This window comes from Cloeon dipterum, chromosome 3, assembly GCF_949628265.1.
Source record: "Cloeon dipterum chromosome 3, ieCloDipt1.1, whole genome shotgun sequence".
Classification (NCBI taxonomy): Eukaryota; Metazoa; Arthropoda; class Insecta; order Ephemeroptera; family Baetidae; genus Cloeon; species Cloeon dipterum.
In genome coordinates this window covers 12,150,067-12,170,740 of record NC_088788.1, presented here as the reverse complement: position 1 = coordinate 12,170,740, position 20,674 = coordinate 12,150,067, and the positions used below count along the sequence as shown (strand labels likewise).

At 43.8% G+C, this 20,674-nt stretch overlaps 2 protein-coding genes across 3 annotated transcripts in view; both read left to right on the top strand.

The window, feature by feature from the left end:
• twin (CCR4-NOT transcription complex subunit 6-like twin) overlaps positions 1-20,674 on the top strand; it is a 55,023-nt gene that overhangs the window by 7,503 nt on the left and 26,846 nt on the right. Inside the window, exon 1 of one of the 2 annotated variants that reach the window (XM_065484408.1) lies at positions 20,291-20,385. The exons of the other annotated variant lie outside the window; for it this stretch is intronic. The gene's annotated coding sequence lies outside the window, so the exon portion shown is untranslated. Of the gene's footprint in view, positions 1-20,290; positions 20,386-20,674 lie in introns of those variants that run through there. 2 annotated transcript variants of the gene reach the window in all.
• Positions 1,391-3,739, top strand: LOC135939835 (cyclin-K). Its single transcript, XM_065484412.1, has one exon. The coding sequence runs from the start codon at positions 1,819-1,821 to the stop codon at positions 2,671-2,673; it is 855 nt and encodes a 284-aa protein (XP_065340484.1). The 5' UTR covers positions 1,391-1,818; the 3' UTR covers positions 2,674-3,739.

The following is a 20,674-nucleotide window of genomic DNA, read 5'->3' as shown; positions in this document are numbered from 1 at the left end:
TCTTGTGGTGAAGAAAGCTCCGCACGAAAGTAAAGTGGGCTAAATGGAAACTCCTACGACGAAGAATAGAAGACAACAAGCACCTCCTTCCTCTTGTGCACTACTTACTTTGCATCTTCTCTTCCGAGGCCCCAATCGCGATGAAAAAAGGAAAGAAAGAAAATCTGCTTACTCTCGATGCGACACTTTTCTCCGACGCCGCGGTTTACTTTCTTCGTCTCCATTCCGTCCAGCTAATTATCATGCCACCATTGGCTCGCTCACTTGCCGCTATCGTATTAGAAACAAAACCGTGTGGTCTAATGGCGTGTGAAATACTTTCGCACAAATATCTATCCAATTATTTTGAAAACCATATCAGGACAGAAAAAAACAAAGAATTTTTAACTGATTTATGTATCACAATAACTTATTAAACGATTTAATTAAAGGGTTTCTCTCTATTTCTTCTGCTCATATAATTTTCAGCCGTCAAACATAAACTTTCCTTTTTGAAATATAGGGTGTTTGGAACTCACCTATGGTGGAGTTCAGTCTGTAAACAGAATTGAAGAAATATTACACCCAGGTGTCAATAAGCCTCAGAGGTCAATCGAATATGTTTTTGGGATAACAAGTTTGAACTCTTAGAGATGATGATTCACGCATTGTTCTTTCTCTGCGCGTTTCTTTCTCCCAGCGGCTAGTAGACTTTAGGAAAACGGGTCGCTCGCGCGCGGTGCACATTATTCAAGAAAGACGGCGGCGGATGGGCGATCAGTGCTGTGCGTGTGCCACTTGGAGAAGCAAAAGTAAAATATAATGAAGGATCCTGTTCCTCTTTCTCTTCCTCACGAGCAACGCGTCTCCCATTGACCCACACTGCAGCCAATCGAGGTCACCCGTGACGAGTGCATTGGGCCTTAATTGATAACTTGCTTTTACTGCAATTAGTCTTAAAAGGAGGTTCACTTTCATGCGCCAGTCTCGGTTGTTTTGAATTCCATTTCCCGCAACAGAACATTACTGGTGCTTTTCTTTACAAGGAAAAGAATGCAGTCTGACGCGTCTAAAGCAATATTTATTTAATGGAATACCTTTTTGAACTTAAGAATCCGTGTGGATTTTTGCATTTTTGCAACAAGCAAAATTGCGTGCAAAAAAATTAGATTCAATAGTTTATGAAAATCAGCAGTTCAATTGACACACAATATCAACTAAATGGTTCATATTTTAAAGTAATGTGAAAACATCAATTATCGATTCCTTTTTGTCTTTTTATAATGCAGTTCTAACTTCACGCAACCTGAAAAATTATTGCATTATTTTGAGCATTTTGTTAGAAACCTTGAATTGATAAAAATTATTAGCAAATTCTTGAAATCTACGGGCTTCGGTATATCATTGGTAGCTGGCCTATTTTCGCAACTATCCAGAGACCCAGGGGACTGGCACGACTAATTGAAAGCGGGCTATCAAAGTTGACAACGGACTAATTGCAAGTGCACGTGCAAAAGGCAAGCGGAGCGTGGCGCAGCCGGGGTCGAAGAGTGAGCTCTTCAGAGTTTTTCCCGTTGCCACTGCCGATTTTTTGCAGACGTACCGGCGAGTTAATTGTTTCAAGAGCGAGAAGCAGGTAAGTGGGGCAGTAAGGCGGCCGCGCGGTGGCGCTGGCGTCGTCCGCTGCCGGAGAAGCGAGACTCGGCGCGTCCCTAGCAATTCAGTCTTCTGTTTGGCGGTGTAGAGGCCGGTTGTGCTATCCGCGACACACGCACACGAGAGATCAGAGAGATGGCTCGGTGAAAGCAGCGCCTCGGCAGCGAGCACACGACACGCACGATGGGCCCAAACGGGCTGCCGGTGGAGCGCTACCTGGGCTCGTGTCTTATCTCGGCAACGGCCCGCAAACACGGCCCCAAACAGCATTACAACGGCTGGCCCTTGATTTCGTTGGGACCCCGAGGGGGCCAGGCGGCCAAGGAACAGCAGCATCAGCAACAACGGAGTCCGCTCTCGCGGCTGGCCATCCACACGCAGGGCGCGCCACTCATCCTACAGACGCCGTATCGAAAGGGCCCCGCCGGCCCGCCGCTGCAGCAGCAGCACCACCAGCGGCCGCAAGGGCACCCTGTGGCCCGCAAAGAGCCGCCCAAGTCGCCGCCAGTGTCGGACGCCGCGTCTGTCGCCTCGGACGAGAGCGGTCACTCGGAGAACAGCCTGCCGCGGATCATCAAGCCGCGCAAGCGAAGGAAGAAGGAACGCAAGCCGTCCGGGGGTAGCGAGTCGCCGCCCGCCGCCCCGCAACCCTCCGGCCAGGGGGCCCCGGTCACGCTGCAGCCGTACGTGCCTCTGTGCTACGAGCAGCTGGACAAGCTGCGGCAGCGTCGTCCTCCGCCACCGAGTGCCGCCCCCGCCGCCGTCCTGGCGAGGAACTCTTGTTCGGGCTCCGAGGGCGGCCACGCGCTGTGCCAGTGCAACTTTTGTGATCCCGCAGGACTGATCCTGGACGTTGAGCGGCTGTGCCACTCGCCGCCCCCGTCACTGCCGCCGCCACAGCGCGTCCTGAAGGCCGCCCCCGCCGCCCCCGACTACAGCGAACTGGAGGTGACCTCGGAAATTGTGACTTCACTCAACGGCCATCGGGACATTGAGATCAAGTTCTTCAGTTGGAAGCCGCCAGCCAACGAGGAGTGATCGACTGACTGAGGACGAGTGCGTGGTGCCCGATAAATTGACCGATTTATTCAGTTGGCATTCGCGTCCTGTGTGACTAAAAGTCTGGAAAAAATCGACACGAGTGTTTGGTTCAGGTTTGGAGATTTAAGTCGGCCGACTTAAAATCGATATCAGACCTGAAGAGAATGCAGAGGGAATTATATTTTTGTACGAAACGAGTGTCAGGTGAACGGTAACGATTTAATTTTCCTCGAATTGCGTTCTATATTTAAATTATGTCGCTGCTGTTAAAACAACTAATGAGCAAAGATCTCGTGGTAAACAAAACTGATAAGAATGTTCACTCAATTTGCAGCGCAAAGCAAATAACTGTGGGTGGATTCAATGCGGGTTTTCATTATTTTTTTCTGGCGGTGTCGGTTGGATGGTAGGTTTTTCTGCGCTGGCCAAACCAGCGAGGGTGTTTTAGTATTTTCTCTTTTTTCCACATGGGAGGCGCACAACCCTTCTCTGTCTCTGTTTCCATTGTTTCTTTCTTCGACTGACTGAGGGGATCAGGTCCCGTTGCGATTACAACGATAATTTATTCAAATAACCCACCACCCGCACGGGGCCGCAGTTCTACTTTACATTTGCCTTTCGATTCCTGCGCGTCGAAATTTAATTTTCTTGTTCCCTCGCAGGGAGAGAGAAGTATTCCTCTTTTGTCTGCAAAGATTTTGTCATAATGTGTTCAGACGCTAAATCGGTACGAAAACGTGAATACTGTACATTGTGTAAACATATCGTATGTAAATATTTGATCCACATGCGGAAGTTGTGCGTAATCAAAAGGCATTACTTGTGACGAGCAGGAGTAAAAAGAAAAGCAAGCCATCGGGAGATCCTTTCGTATTTTTGTCGACTATAGTTTGTAGTGTAGAATTCGCTGTTTGTTCGTATTTTGAGTGCTTCCCTTTTTGTGTTAGCTGATATCAGAGAAAAATGTGTTTTCAAGAACTGACTTCGTTTAGCTTTTTATGGCACGACTGTGATGATGTCATCAATGAAAAATGAATAAAAAACCCGTCAATTACTGTGCAAATCTTGGCAATTTCATTTCCCAATTGACACATTCACGCTACGTGTGTGTGAGTGAGCTTTTTTCTCTCTCATTTGACTCCACTGAACGAGACTCGCGATCGGAGCTTTCACCAAACACCAAGCGAACGAGTTTCCTGCCTTTGACCCGGAGCTTCTTTGCTTTCCCAAGCAAGTCTGCGGCGCGCTTTAGTTGCATTTTATTTCACCGCTCTTTTATTTCGGTGTTCATAATCCAAGTGAAATTTCCCCTATATGCAAACGACTTGAGCGATCCTGCTTTCTCAAAACCTAATCGATGCTCTGGAACGGGAAAATTAACCTTATATCATTATCTTAAATCATATTCCAACATTAAAAACGCCTACTCAATCTAAATGAGGCGATGAAACGTCGCCCTGCTCGAAATCAGTGATCAAATCGAGGGGATACAAACTTGACTTGTTTATTGAAAGCAAGTCCGTGTTTGTTTCCATCTCAATAAACCACTTAATTTATTGCTACATGAAATTTTCGGCAACACGATTGAGATTAATTCCAGTTGGCAGTCGATGGGTACTTGAGAACCACACAATATATTATTTTCGGAGCTGATGTGTGATCGAAAGTGGGCGTGATGAACCGCAACTTGTTGGCTGTGATTTTGGCCGCGACTGCTTTCGCATTTTGCGCTTGTGCTCGAAAAGGAAAGCAACAACCTTTGGCTGAGGTCGTTCGGACGACGATGCGCGATAAGAAACGCGACAATCAAAATTCACGACGCACCCGTCGACCGGAAAAATGAAACAACCACCTGCGACACACACCGCCTCCCACGAATACTAACTAAAAAGTCGCGCACAACCGCAATTTTTATTTTGCCTAGCTCGTGGGGCAATTTCGAAATTTGCACCCACTTTAGTAATCTTCGACAGCAAATTAATATACTTTCCTTTCAAAGTAATTAAAGTTATTTCGGTCTCACTCCCTCACTCGATCCAACGGATGTTAGAAGTGCACAAATTTTCTTTCATTGTTACAAATATACGAGGGAGAAGAAGCACGTAAATTTCCGTTGCTCGGAAAAAAAATGAATAAGAGACCGAAATGTGGCGGAACTTTTAACAAACGACGGAATCGCGTGCGCGGGCTGAATGCGGTAAAAGGTGCTCGTTTCCAGAGGTCACTCAAAGGTTGGGCGTGCGAGACGAACAATGAAATCGACTCGATGCCGCTTTTCCCTCGTTCAGAATGTCACTCCCTTTTGTCCCAAAATTACGTTATTATATAATTTTTGTTTACTAGCCGAATCCAGGTTGTATAACGTTTTCGAGTAATAATAAAAAGGAAGCGTTTCTTTTCTTTCTCCGGCTTTCTTTTTAACGCTAATCATCATCTCGCAACTTGTTGAATTGAAATCTGTTCTCGGACGTGTCTCCGAAATTTTGCTCCAACTCGTTAATATCAGCCTAAGCACGCCGCGATGCTATGTTGGCGCAGACAAATAATTTAACAAATGGGTCTGTTAATGCAACGATGTACAGAGAGGATAAAACTTGTTTGAGAGATTGATTTCGAGATAGAAGGTAGCACCTGCGACGAGTTTAGCTCGCATGCTGGGAATGCGGTGGCGGAAAATGAAATTCATTAGGTAGTAGCCGTTAATTTGACTTGGAAATGGCTTGATAAGATTTTGTCTCGACGTTGCGATCGGCGGCAAGACGAGCGCGAGAGCAGAGCAGAGCAGCTTTAGCTATTTTGCGTTTCGCTCCCTCGATGGCAGACCGAAACAGGTTTCACTCGCGCACGCTGCTCCTTTTTACGTGCAAAAATAAAAATAAACAGCCGCTTTTTACGAGGCACACGATTTTTCAACTCCACTTCCTGAAAAAGCAGACCGGGTTGACCTATAAAAATCGAAGTAGCAGCACAAACGAGATCAAAACCGACGTTTTTGTCTTCTTTTAATGTTGTAACCGAATAACAGATTCTTAATTTGACCGTCTCGCTGATCAACATTGCAATCAATTTGTGTTTTTATCGCTTTAAACAACTATTTTGTTTTCTGATGGGCTGAGTTCATTTTATTGCATGAATTTAAATGTTTATAAACAGTGAGTTGACTTTACGCCCAAGTATTCTCATTTCTGATTGAAAAACAGGACAAAGAAAGTCGCGAGTACCTCGCATGCGTCATCAATGATGTCATATTTTTGCCTCTTACAATGAGCTTCAGTTTAAACAATTTTTATTTTGACAATTACAAGCTTAATGTATTTTAACATACCCAGAGAAGTGGAAATTTTCACCGATCACGTCAATTTTTTTAGCACCAGACCAAATGAAGCTGTCGTTTCGAATTCTCTCAATCTCTCGGCGCGATAGTATGGACAATCGCCAGCAACACCCGAAAGTAATTCTCCTTTAGCGTTGTGTTAAGAAAATTGCGTGACTCGAGCCGTCGAGATTATCTGCACAAATTCACCGGAGATGGATGGAGGAGGCGATGTTGTACACCGGAGGGAGATGCACGCGGCCGATCCATTAATTCGCCCGTGTGTCGATTCTAATTGCCAACAAATGACGACGATCAAATTAAAAGGAGCGAGCCAGGCGTTCTCGCGCGGCGCAGTCGAGCGGAACAACGGCGCCGTTTTTTCTTCTGTTATCTATCGCGAAGGGCAACCGACATCAATGAAGTCGCGAGGGTGTGGTCCTTTTATGACTCAAACGCGCGCATCATCTTCCGAAAAAGAATCAGAACAAAAACACACGGCCTGTTATCGTATGGAAACTCGATCCGATCGACGTCTTAATTCGCTGCCCGCCCGAGCCGACATGTGATACACATGTGCATTCCGAATTCCGCGTGAAAATGGCAATTTTTTGCCATTTCGACTGAAAATACACTCATTGTGCCGTGGGAACCGGCATGTGGGAATGCCGAGCGCCACTTCTTCACGCGAGTCATGTCTCCTGCTTTTAAACACACTCGATAATATATGTACGTTTTTTTCTGTGATTCGCACTCTTTGACCCTTCCATGCTTGCAGCATCAGCCAAAAGCGGATTTTATTGGACTCTCTTATTAGCCGCAATTACAACCCACACAGTGATTTCCCTCTCACATAGCTCTGTACTTTGAAACAAGCCAATTGCTCCAACAGCTTTCCTTTTCACTCATTGCAAGTGTATAGTTTCAGCCTAAATTCTTGGATTAATTTAGCTTAAGAGATAATGACGAGATTCATAATGAAATGAAAAAATTGACCAATAACTTCTGGTATAGAAACAGCTAACTGCTGCAGAAAAATACCATCTCATTAGGGATCTAAAATAAAGTTCATTGCAAACACCAAAATATTCACTTACCTCTGAGCCTCTTTATTTCTTCTATCAATCCGCCAGTATTTCTTTGTAACATTTTACCTGTTGGATTTTTTTAATCCAACGAAACACAGACTTAAGAATAATGAATTTGCGTACATATTTGGCGCTTCAGGCTCGAAAAAATACAATATTGTGCCATTATTCAGCATGAAAATCGGCTCTTAGCGTCACTTGATTAGCATATTTTTTCACCGCTATAGTTTGCATGTATTACGCTGCTTAGAGTGCGGGGGTCATTGAAATTTGGCACTTTTGTAGGCTGCGAATCGTCCGTCGGGCGCTGGCCAAGCAAGACAGACACACTGAATAATTTCGCGTGCGTCTGAGCGTTTGAATATTCATCAGCTTGGCAATTTGAATTCAAACGTGCGTTTCCCATGCGCCAATTACGACAAATTGCGTCGCCTGCCTGGTCGGATCACCTGTTTCGCAAAATCGCTCCTTTCAACAAATAAAGTTGTCCTTGGTAAACAAAAAGCAGCGGCCCGCTTCTCGCAAGAAACGCATAGCGAACGCGCTTAAAACTATATTTGCGCTAATTGCGAGAATGCGTGCGCGCGGTGCCGCAACTGTTTTCTTTTTTCGCTCACCTGCCGCGCTGAGCGGCTGAAATGAGCTCGAATATGATTGTCTGTTGCAGTATTGTGCTCCGCTGTCCAATTGAATGAATGTTTTCTCTCGCTGTCGCAAGAAGCTGCAAATGTGCCGTCGGCTAAAGGGATTATTAATGCAATGTGACATTTACATTTTCGCTTCCACGCGCTTTTCATTCGGTCAGGCTGAACAACGGCTTCATTGCTTGTGAGGTTTTAAGTAAACTTTTCGCATGTCTTGCCCTTCTCAGGCGCACACTTTCGTTTTAAAGGCTAAATAGTCCCAAATAAGCCGGTCATTTCATCATTTAATTGACGAAGTGTCCTGATTGTATGCTGACCGAGTGTCATTTCAAGTGTCCTAAATTTCATTTGCTCTAATTTCTTATGAAGTTTTTAAAATATTTTCGTTTAAACCATTTACTGGTACTTTCAGTGCCCCAAATTTTTTTGATCTGGTGTTCGATCTAATTCTTTAACATATTTCCTTCCCATATAGCTTAAAATTTATGTTGGCACTATTTTAATTAATTAATTAATTTTTATAATGTCAAGTACATTCGATCCACGAAACTGACATCAAGTGGACATTAGAACAATTTAAATAATCTCTTATCATTCTAATTTCACCTAATTAATGGTCTGGTTTTGCTTATTGCAGTCGGGAAAAGTAAAAACCGGCCTTTAACACTACTCAAGGCAGCAGCCGAATGGTACCCCCTATCGTGCGCCTTAAAGAGGTTATTTTCAAGGAAGCATAATATTTTAGTTGCATACTCATGTTACTTGTAATGTTTGTTTTCAATTAAATCGTGACTCACGCACGCCCTTTTTAAAGCATCCTCGCCCCGTGGCGCTAATTTCGAGCGGCAAATGAAAAATCCGCGTCTTTTGTGCCATATTAGGTAGGCATTAAACACATATTGGAAAGTGACTATCAGAGGCGATTTTATCGGCTGCGCCAAGTGCCGAATAAAAACGCTAATTTATGTGGCGGCAGAACGACGCAATCCGACACCATGAAATGAGCCAGCCTTGACAACGAAACATTTTTAACTAGAAGTAAAATGGGCAGTAAATTTGCGCACGGATTCCCAGCCCTCTGTCTTGGAAATTTCAATTTGCAAAAGCAACCTTGGGCAGCAAGAGAGAAAAGAGCCTCCCTCAGCCCGTCTCGTCTTGCAACGTATAATTTTAACGACTTTGAACAATAAATAATGGGAAAGGAGCCGGCCGTCATCTTTCTCACATTGCGGCGTGCACACACTTGTAATTAGCGTAGTCTAAAGTTTGACAAAACGCCAGTAGGAACTAACTGCCGGCTTCGCTTTTTGTCGCCATTGTGACGGCGCGAGGACGCCAAACATGCTGTTCATGCAAATCAGCGTGCGCGATCGGCGCATTCTCTCGCCTATTATGAAATAATTATTAGTAATTTATGCGCTGTCTAGTGCTAATTGAAGCTTTGATTATGTGAGTGGCTAATTTTAATTCTGCAAGAGTAAGAGTGTATGTTTAATTTGCTCACGGACTTCCTCAAGATATTAACAAAAAATAACTCGTTTTTTAATTAAGTAATTTTGCAACAAGAAGTGCTTTCTCAGGGCTAGCGCTCGGTCGGTTTCGAAGGAGACAACAGATTGAATCGGCCAGCATCCCACGAGATAGTAAACGTTTTACATTCCTTTGGCGACTAGAACACAAGTTTTCAGACAAAATAGTCTGCTTGTCGAGCATTTTGGCTAAAGTCACGCACACATGCGAAGCGCTAACGCTTCTTTAATGGCAACAGTAAATTTCAGTTTGCCAGACCGCAAGCGAGCGAGCGATTTTTCTTACCTGAAAAGTAAAAGGCAGCGCAGAAAGAAGCTAACGCGACCGCAGAATCGGCAAATTTGAAAACCGCTTCGGTAATTGTGGCCGCGAGAAGGCACCATGCACATTATGTGCAAATTTCCAGATGTAATCCTTCCCAAAAGTCGCTGCGCTACTTGAAAATACGTACACGTGTCGTGCAATGCACACCTATGTTGCTTTAATCTGCATCACGTTCCATTTCTTAAAACAATATAATATCTTAAAATTACCGAGCCTAAACGATGTAACCTTTCGTAATAAATTCAGGTCATAATTCTTTCCATTGACTCGTCAATTTTGAATAGCAAAGGTCGAAGCACTCATGTGAATATATTGGCCTTTTTGAGCGAAAATTCAAATTTTGATGTAATGAATATATGGTAATTTATGAAAGATCACGATAGTCCATGAAATCCGTCCGTAGTTGGCATGAATGGAGGTGAATATTTGCACGCGACAACATTATTATTTCGACGCTAGAAACGCATTTGATAGTACGCCCTTGAAACGTGGAAAAAACGTGTGGTCTGCCGAGATAGAAGCGTGTGCGGCTTGGCTTTGCGTGTAGAGCAAGCACATCTTTGCCGACAACAATTATTCCTTCCAGCCGCCGCCGCAGAAAAAATAGCAGCCGGTGGGTACGTGCTTTGCTACACTCTTGGCGAATTTTCGGCACGAGCTTTCTTTCTACGATAACAGCTGATAAGTGCAGCTGGCCGACAGGCAGATGGTGCAGCGGCAGGTGACACAGGGAAAGAGAGAAACGGTGCACAGCCGGAACCTGTTCTGCCTAAATTCCGATTTTCTCTTTAAGTGGGCAGCGAACAACCAACTGCGCTCAAATAATTAATCTGCTGCTCTCTTTAAAACGTGCCTGCCGGTTTTTCAACCTTTTTTCGGATGCAATAAAATCTTACTCTGGACAGGTTTTTCATCAAATTTATAGAAATGTAAGACAAAATCTTGCTCAGAACCTAAGATTAGCTTTTAAACAGTTGATTTTTTTCTCTCGTTTTATTAATAATTATTGAGGAAAGTAATTAACACAGATGTGTAGTCTTTGCTTGCTTGTCATCCTCAATCGCGGACAATGGAGCAATGCAAAATACCGTCCTCGCAGCTTGAAGTGAAAAATGGTCCCACTTTTTTGGGCCGGCGCCACAGCCTTGATTCTCGACCTCGGATTTCAGTGTTGCTTCGTGTAGTATAATCTGTGAACAACAAGTGCGGGCTGCTTTTTCTTCTGGATCCTTTTAAAATTTATTACGACCAGTGGAGACGGAGAGCAGCGCAAAAAAAGGAGAGCGAGTCACTTGCGCAATCTTTCCCGCCGTGCCGCAGACGCCCACCTCGGAGAGCTTCTTCGCACACCGACTGCTGGGGGCCCGCGGCGCGAAATGATTTGACAACAATCATCGCGCGTGCGGTGGGTCCTGCCTGCCTTTTTTCAATAATACGCGATGTGTGTTTTCGAAAAGAGGAAAAGGTAGGCAGTTGCGTGCGATCGGCGGGCGGGAGGATGAAAGGCAGGTCGTCGGCCCCTCGCGTCGGCCGGCACGAATGAGTAATTACCCTTTCTAATTAGCCTGCGATTGAATACAATTAATTGTTCGCATTGTTTGGCGCTGAGTGAGTGAATGAATAGGAAAAAATAAACGCGCCGGCTAGGACAGCAATGCTGATTGGCCTATTAGGGAGGTTGCAAAATTTGTTTGGTGCGTAAATAATTCGGCCTTCAAGAGTAAAACTGCTGCATTAAAAAGTCAAATGGAATGAATCGTTCCGGCTTGATTGATTGCTCTCATGAGTGGAAAACCACGTCCATTTGCGTTTTAAAAGACAGCTGAAAATGAAAACTGAGGTGAGCGAAAGTAGAACGATCTTTGTGAATTATGCATAGAAAATTATAGCGTTGTGGAAATATTCACTCGCGAGGCATTTTTGGGTCGACATGTTTCGTCAAAGAGTTTGCTTTAATCCGGAACAACCAAAAGCAGAATTTCTAATTCAAGGGATAAGTTGGAACGGTAATTTCTAATAAAAACGAGATTTTTTTCTCCTTCTCAACTTCTTGTTGAGAACTCAATACTGACTTAACACTTTCATCCGCTTCTTAAAAAATGTAATGCTAGCATGTGAATGTCTCACTGTCTCTTCAGTAACAATGCAGTTTTTGCTCAGAAAGCGTTTATCAGCCGCAACTTAAAGTATTACCCGCAAATTGCTGGTTCTCTGACCTCAATGATTAGGATACAAAAAAAAAAACTCCCTCGCAACCGAGCGTATAAAACAAATATTACATTTGCGTGAGGCAATTCGCGGAAGAGAAATAATAAAGGGAGACACACACACTTCTTGCCAAGAGGCGATAAAACTAAAGTAAAAAAGGCGAGTAACGAGACGGTAATTACGCCGTCCGAGTCTTGCTCGCGCTAGCTCTCTCGTTAACGGTGCGGCGCATCCATCCGTCCAAAGTGGAGGAGAGAAAAGAAATAAAGCGAGAGAGAACACAGGGTCAGCGCTGCAACAATGTAAACGGACAGATTTTGGTGAGAGGGGCTAGCGGTAAAGCGCTCCGTCACAGACCAGCCGCACGGCCTTTGTGCTGAAACCTGCTGCATCCCCAGAGCTGTGACTTTTTATATTATAACATACATACCAACGTCTAATTTGCTGCTTATTCAAATACAGCTCGCCATTGTATGCTAATTTTGTCCTCTGCCGTGAAATTGAGCTGCAAAATAGGCGCCGATCAAATGGAGAACGTTGGTTTGATGACCATGCATCTTTCTCAGAGGTGCGGCACAATCAATTTCGGTTCAGATCCAAATCATATTGCACGTTATGTGGCCTGAACGAGCTCTTTCAAACTATTCGCATTCAAATGATGCTGACAGCTCCAACCTTTCCGGTTGGCATTTGCATTTGGGCACAAGTCATTGTGTCTTCAGTGAGTTGGATTCAGGTTAAGATTAGTTAAATAGTTAGAAACGCCATAAAAAAAGACGTTAAGTTTTTAGATAAACCGTTTCCTATTGTAATTTCCAAAGATGACTGAGACGGAAATTTGCTAAACTCATCAGGAAAATAAAAATGGCAATCAATGAAGGTTTCTTTGATTTATTACGAAAAAATTAACAAATTAAGGGGCTAAAAGATATGATATTCCTTATTACGTTTATTTCCAAGCATGATTCTCACTTGTGTCTAACTAAGTAAAAGAAATCGTTGTTGAAGACAAAAAACGTTTTTTTAAATTTTCTTTTAAGTCGCCTCTGCTTTATGTCTTTGTAATTCCATGGTAACTTCGCTCTAAATCTATTATTTATTTTACGGATTCAGGATAATATGGGTTTCAAATGCAATTTAGTTTATTTTTATTTTAAAAAAACACGATTTAAATATTTTGAATAATGAAGTTCAAATTTAAGTCTAGGAAATTGAGTGAATGCTTTACCGTTGAGACAATTTCAAATCTTTAATTGATTACAAAACAGCTGTTATTTCAAGCAATGGAAGAAATTCCACATTGAAACAATAGTGGGAAGTTCAACTTAATTGATTAAATCTTTTCAGTATCTGAACACTCAGTTTTTTATTATTTACATTTTAACGTCTCTTGCAAGCTTTACAATAAAACTTGTAAAAATGTGGCTAAAAGCAAAATCGAGTAGAAACTATTTTTTTTGTACAGTCAATTTGTTTAGGTGATTCACCGCGTTTGACAATGTAAACATTCGGTGCCGCAAAGTGCGCATTTGGCAGCGCTTCACGCTTTACTGGAAATATGACGAGATTGCAGGCAGATTGCGGATGCCGCTATCTATAACGTGTTCTCGCAGATTTCGAGCGCGAGTGCAAATCGAGCCGATTTTTCCCGTTCGCTGTTTGTTTATTGCACCTCGCGCGCTGGCTGCCTCGCGCGCTTGTCGGCCTGGGCCACCCAATGGTATGGTGCATTCTCAATGCTCGTTTGATAACATTATCTCTGCTTATCGATTGAACGCGTCTGAATCACCAAGGTTGAGTACAGTAAATGATCCAACCTTTGAGCCAAAAAAACTCCGAAGGCGCAATTAAATTAAAAATCAAGTCTTCGTACTCAAAAGGTCACTTGTCGTCCTCAAAGAGTCACATGTACGTTGGTTTGGCTGGAAAATGTGCCATTTTCCGCTGGCGGTTCCACTTTTTTGGCCCAGAATGAAGGCCGCACGCAGGAATTCGATCTCACGGGCAATAAAATCGGTAAAAGCGACGTCCGCGGGCAAAAACGCGTGGCAAAAGAAGCTCGTGTATAGTCGAGACCGCAATGACAATTAATCAAGAGTGGATTTTGTTGTTAGCGGCCGCTTGCACAATCGGTTTTGGCATATTCCATTCGAGTTGATTGATTGATCCAGTTTGACAATTGTGTGTTGATTAATTGATCACTAATGCTTATTCCCTTTTGTTCGCAGGTAAGATATTCAGCCCATTTTTCACTCCGGCTTTCCAAACCAATTCCAAGCAGGTCGGTGATTGATTCTGTAGATATAAAATGAGTTTTAAAGCCAATTACCGGCTGGACCGCGTGCGTCCTTCGACGGGAACAAATTTGCATTCCACCTCACAAAGGTGATCGAGGATATTCTCCCAGGGGGCTGGGAGATAAATTTATTCTATATCTTCGAACCCGAGTACATACTACACGATTTCTTTTTTTTTATCGCTCGCTCGCGCGTTGATGCACATTTGGCCTGAAACCGAGCTGTCTGTCTCTTTTTTTACACTTCTCGTTACGTTGGCTGTGTGCTTTTAAAAGGCGTTCAGCACCGCACAAAAGGCCGCCCGTTAGAATTCATTTTCTCCAGCACGAAACTCCCAAATATCGCACCGATGCCTGCCTTTTCAATCTGGACCGTCGATTCACCTTCGAACAGTTAAAAATCGCAATTTATTTGGCCTGAGAACCTTTCTGTCCGGTCTACCTTTTGACACACAATCGCTGCTTCCTTTGCATTACAAATCGTGCGAGCTACCCAACTCGTTTTGCTTTTGAATGCCGCAGAGCTGAGGGTTTTTTGCCGCCACGTGCTTTTGCAATCGCGAACGAGTTTGTTAATTGATGCAAAGTTGTTTGTCAACGAGGTAAACGTTGCTGATACTGATTAAACGCGGTATTTCGTTCCTCTGTAAGAAACAGTGGTAAAAGACTCAAGTTACGAGATAACTAACGATTTTTTTCTAAAATAAAATAGGCACAAACAAATGTGTTCATTACGTTTGGGCTTGTTGCAAAAGTACCAGACCAGAATAAAAAAGCAGGTGCTCAAAATCCTTTGATCTTTTTTGCGCCTGGCTGAAGGAAGGTCGCGTGCTTTGCCAGATTCAAGAGTTTGCACATTAATTCAACAATTAAGTTTCATTTTACCTTCAAACGCAAAGAAGTTCTAGCACAGCAGGCGTGTCCTCAGGGGAAAAGGTCGAGATTTCAACCGAGCGTGTGCGATTTTGTACAGAATGTTTGAACGTGGACGCCTTCTTCTTTTTGCGTGATTATCATTATTTGCTTTTTGCTCGTGCTTGTTTGGTCGACCAAGTGAGCTCCTTTGATGTTTTGCTTGGCGGCAGCGGCAGCGGTCGGCCACTGGAGCTCGACACCAGTTATCCGCTTTGTGCAAATGTGTGCTACTGCGAAAAAGGGCCACTCCGCCGGCGAAACAAACGACAAAATTAACCTGAATTGGCCGGAACCGGCAGAGGAACGAGAAAAGAGAGTAAATTGCCTTCATTGTTAACGGCAAAGTCAATTTATTTATTTATTTAGTTTCGACTCGCAGATGAGGAGGAGGACATAAATATGCATGAGTTCGTCCGCATTTGCAACAGGTCAAGTTCACATGCTGCTGAAATTTCTTCGTAATGTCACGGTTTGGAGGTGATTTGTTTTCCAAATCTCTTCTTCCACGCGCGCAGCAGACGCTGGGATAAATTAAAATGTTATTTTTACCTTCGCAGGCACTTCACTTTCATTGTCCAAATTAAACGTGCGCATATTTATTTTCCTTCTGTGAAACCGGTAATCAGGTTACCCAATCTTGTGTGCGTATAGAGAATTTGGCAAGAGCCAAATATGGTTAACCAGCAGCAGCAGCAGCTGTACACTTGACGCAATTCGTAATTCAATGATTTCTGACGGTTGGAAATAAAGCTTGTGTCTCAATAAGCTCGGCTCGGAGTCTATAACGTAATGTGCGGCGTCAGTCGGAATTTAATTAGGAAGAGAACAACTAGCACGTAAGCGAGAATTATTATTGTTTGTTGTGAGTTACAGGCTGGTAGGGTATAAATCGATTATCTGCCCACACGGATCGTTCGCTCGCTCGCTCGCTCGCTTGCGCATTGTTCCCATTAACCCACAAAAGCAGCAGAGATGCCCTGGTTGTACAGTTACACAAACTGACACTTATCTGTCTATCCAGCTGCACCATTTTCACGGGCGGGCGGGTGTTTTTCTATTTTTATTTCGCTAGCCGCTCGGCACAACCGCTCATTTGAATGGCAAATCGGCTCGCTCACCTGCCCCTTTGTCGCAGGATGTGTGCCCCTGCGCTTCGGTTAATCGCGCTAATTTCACAACGATGCCTCTGTGACCACCGGGCCTGAAATGTTCCATTTGACGCCCAAATTTTATTCCCCGCTACGCCTCATGAGTACCGTAATTGGCCGCTATGATTTGTGGCTTTTAATTTTATTTTGAATTAAAATAAATTTACATTATCGTGATTTGGACTCAGTGATCCGTTAGAGTGATTCTTTTTAATACCATGTAAAAATTGTTCAAGTTACAATGGGTAAAAGCAGCGAAATTCTCAATCCATTTTGTATTTTTCTAAGCAAATCAAATGGCAATAATCGGTCCAAATATTTAAAGTATTTAAAGGCCGCGTTCTGTCGGAAATGTCCTTCTCATTTTTTCCCTCTTTGGGCAAATCAATTCCACGTTTTTTCGCCTTATTTCCTTGAAAGTTAAAGCGTTGAATTGTTTTTGTCTTTCTGGTCATTCACACGAAAATCACATTACGCCGGTCCATTACAACATGACGCGTTGAAGCTGGAAGCGGGCGCAGAATATAAAGCGATTTCTCATCAGGCTCGGACGCAATCAAATCGAGGAAATCCGACCTTGGCTCAGTTCCCAAGAAGCCGAACAATAGGGCCCGGAGACAAAAGGTCCGAAACAACGCGAGAAATAGACGCACGTCACTCACGGCGAAAAAGGGTTAAATAATCGGCTCGGGTATCTCATTTTTGAGGAATCGAACGCGGCGCAGCACGACGAATCGCGAGAGAAAGCGCGGCGAATCCAGTTTAATTTTCCCCCGCAGTCTCAACGTGGACCGCATTGGACTTTTAATAAACCGAGGAAGCCTCGTGAGATGAAAAGAGGCGCTAATTGTGTTTGTGCTTATCTCGCTAGCCGTTTTCCTCTCTTGCGGCGAGCGAGCACGGTTTTGTGTGTGCATATTAGAAACGCTGTCTGCCGGCATGAAATAATGAGAAATCCTTCCCGCTAGGCGTTCCCTGGAATCGTCTTGAAATTTTGACTTATTAAATATGGAAAACTATCAGCCCAAATCTGAACGGATCTACTGTCATTGTTTGCCCCTGATGAAGCAGAAAATTGCCCGAGCGCAAAAAGCACGACTTTACTCTTGTCGACGTCCCATAGCAGCGGTTGATTGAAACTCAAATTACACGAGCAGTAGCAAATCGGTGGCGTGTATACCTCGTGTACTCGCTGCCATAAGGGTTAATGAGCGACGACGACCACTCTTTAACGAGATTATGATTTATTGGCCTCCGCTGCTGTCTCGCTCCCCGAGATTTATGCAAACTTGCCGTTAAATTAAACGAAAGCATTACGCGCTCTCTTCTGCTGGGAAATCGAATCGACGCAGGGAAGTCACGAATAAATTGCTATTCAAACATATTTATCGTGCCTAGCTGCAGGCCTATTTCGTAGCTTGCCAATTAAAAGCAAAGTGGTGCTAGATAGGCATTGTAATCATTGGTGAAAAACACTTCTTGTGCCCTGCAGCAGATTAATACATTTGTAGCATCTATGTTGCTATCCTTCAGCAACACAAAAAATTGTTCCTTTTTATATGAAGTAGAGGTGGATTTATGGATTCTTACATTTTGAATAAATTAATTTATAAAAATTGATCTAGTTTAAATGCCATACATGTATTTTAGGACAAATTGAATTAAATCGATCCGATCTCAATTGTACTTAATTCTGCGGTGATGATAGAATTTTTCAGGCATGCACGCTCAATGACATTAGATCCTAGAGCGTACAAAACACATTGACTCCTGAATTCCCGTAAAACAGTTAATGGCTTTTTAAACAATTGTTTGTTTACCGCCACACGATAGCTTTTTCACCGCGGCTTCCGATTACATGATAATTGAACGACACCACTTCTTAACCTAACTGTTAATCTAGCATTGAAATGTACAATTGAAAAGGCCGAGCAGCATTCGCATTGATTGATGAGGGCGTTTACTGAATGGAAAACAAACAGTCGGGTGCGTCCCAGGCATCCGATGCGAAACTCTTTTATTTTCTCGTCGTTAACCGTCAATTCGAAGCAGGAAGGGCGGCGATGGCAATTAATTCAGATTTTAGGTAATTCGCGAATAATTTATCTCGGCCAGGATGGGAAGGCTATAAATTCTCGATTCCATCCGCATGATCCACATTTTCAATTACAATCACTTCGCCCGCAGATTTATCGGCGTCCAGTCGAAATTTATTGCTCAGGCAGCGAGCGAGCGCACGAATTATCGCGATCGGGATTCTTTCCATCGCTGACAACAAACATAATCATGATGCACGCGGACCAAAAATAAACAGATGAGCGCGCGAGTAATCCGACTTCTTGGAAGGATTTCTAATCCGAAACCGAAAACTAATGCGATCTGTTCGGCCGCAGTCACGACCCTAACGGCGCTGGCCAAAAATATTTCGCCACCAATTTGGCGCCGCGCACCGAAAATAATTGCCTCGATTCCGGGGCACTCATTAGACTCGCGGCGGCCGATTTCGCCGTCATTGCCGCTTCTGAACAGCATTTCGCCGAACCGCACGTGAGTCATTGCCGATCGGAGAGGAGCGAAAAGCTGTGTATAATCATAATAAATGTATGGCACTCGATCGTGCCGCTGCGAATAATGGAACATCTCAGTCTCGCGGCCGATCAAACACGCGCAGTGCAAATAATAAACATAACCGCCATCACGTGCTCCTTTGTCTCACCCCGCTTTAGCGGGCGAATGACTTTGATTTCTTTTTAACTACGCGCAATTTAATTTTTAAGAGGAAAGAGAGGCATTGCTGATAACTGGTCCTTTTTGTCGATCAAGATGGATTTCCCCCGGCGTCGGGATTTTTTATTGCAATGTGTGGGGAAATTCAAGTTGAATATAGTCTACTGACAGGAAAATGGTTGCCGTTTTTGTATTATGATTCATTATTAATTCATAGTTATACTGTATACAATCCGAGTTTTGATGACAGGTGTACTGCAGCTTTTAATCTTAATGCAAGAAGCAAACGAGCTTTTTTGCAGGCCGTTCATTGAATTTTGCAAAACCATTCAAAGCATTTCGCATGACTTTTTCTTAATGACACTAAGCAGATTTTTAATGTCTCAAAATTCTCTCGCTTCATAATGTGGTAGGCTCTTGGTAACAACGGAATAATAAACGACAAAAGGCCGTGCAGTCGACGTGTTTTACGAGCGAAAAAGGTGTGTTGTAGCAAAGTGCGGTTGATAAACGAAGGCAATTGCGTATTTATCGTGCATTGCGATCGTCCGCGCGGACGCCAACGAGAGAGAGGCTCCGATGTTGCCGCCCGTACCAAGAGTCCATTTTAGTAATGGAAGTGCGTCTCTGGCTGGCAGAAAAATGATAAACGAGCGACGAGCAAACCTGCAAATCTAATTGTGAATATAAGAAACGGAGAAGAGGCGAATTTATCAAAAATGTGATCTGTCTGGAGTGATTTAAACTCCAGGATTTGATATAAACACTGCAGTGAAAATTATAGCCGTGCATTTCTTGCAGGCATTGCAAAACATTTTAGGATTAATAATTCTCATTCTCATAGGACTATTTCAATACTTGAAAGACACAAATTTCAACATCGTCAAACACTGAACTCCTAATCATGACTGAATTTAGGAATTATTTCGAAATGAGCCGTGTTGTGAGTTAGTGAGTCAACAAACTGTCTAGCCTCTTCTGAAAGAGTGTAAATTCAGACATGTCAAAACAAAAATGTCATCACAGTAATGACAGTGAATTATATATCGAGTACTGGTGGCGCATCTATTGGACGTTTCAGAAGTCAATTTTTGTTGCTGACCGACGGTGTGGACGCTGCGGTCGTGGGGCGTGGCGATGATGAATGCTGTCCGTGCGATCCACACGCGGCCCCCTGCCCCCCTCGAAAAGTTATAAAACAAAAAAAACCAAACGTGTGCTTACTCGGCTTGTTAATGATTCCATTGTTCTTGCTCGGGCTCATCTCTCGCCGATAAAAGCCACTCGAGCGAGCCTCGCGAGCGGAATTCCTAATCGAGCGAGGGAGCCAAGTAAAATTATGTGTATTGACTGTAGTGTGCAGGCGTACATTCGCCTCGAGACCCATCGCTTCTGACAGCGCGAGAGGCTACCGAGTGCGATAAATGCCCACGCAGCCGATGGCTTCATCATAATGTCATCTGCTGGAACGGTGAAACCCGCGAATTAGGCTACCGACCCTGTTGATTGCAGTGAGGCAAAAAAAAGTTTTTGGGTGAACGACGCCCCGTGCAATCGAGCGATGTCGAAAAGAGGAGCAAATTGCGCACGATCCGCGGGCGTCGTGACCAAGGCGGTCCTCACGTGTGCTGAGTGCACCTCTTTCTCTCATTCCCTCTATCTCTCTTGATAACTCAACTATTGCTCGCTTGCGAAATCAAAACACCGGCGGCTCTAAAGGTTTCCGCTAATGTGAATTTTCGAAACTGGCATTGTGCAGTGCAAACGGTGCAACACACGAGTGGAGAACAGTAATGAAAATAGTA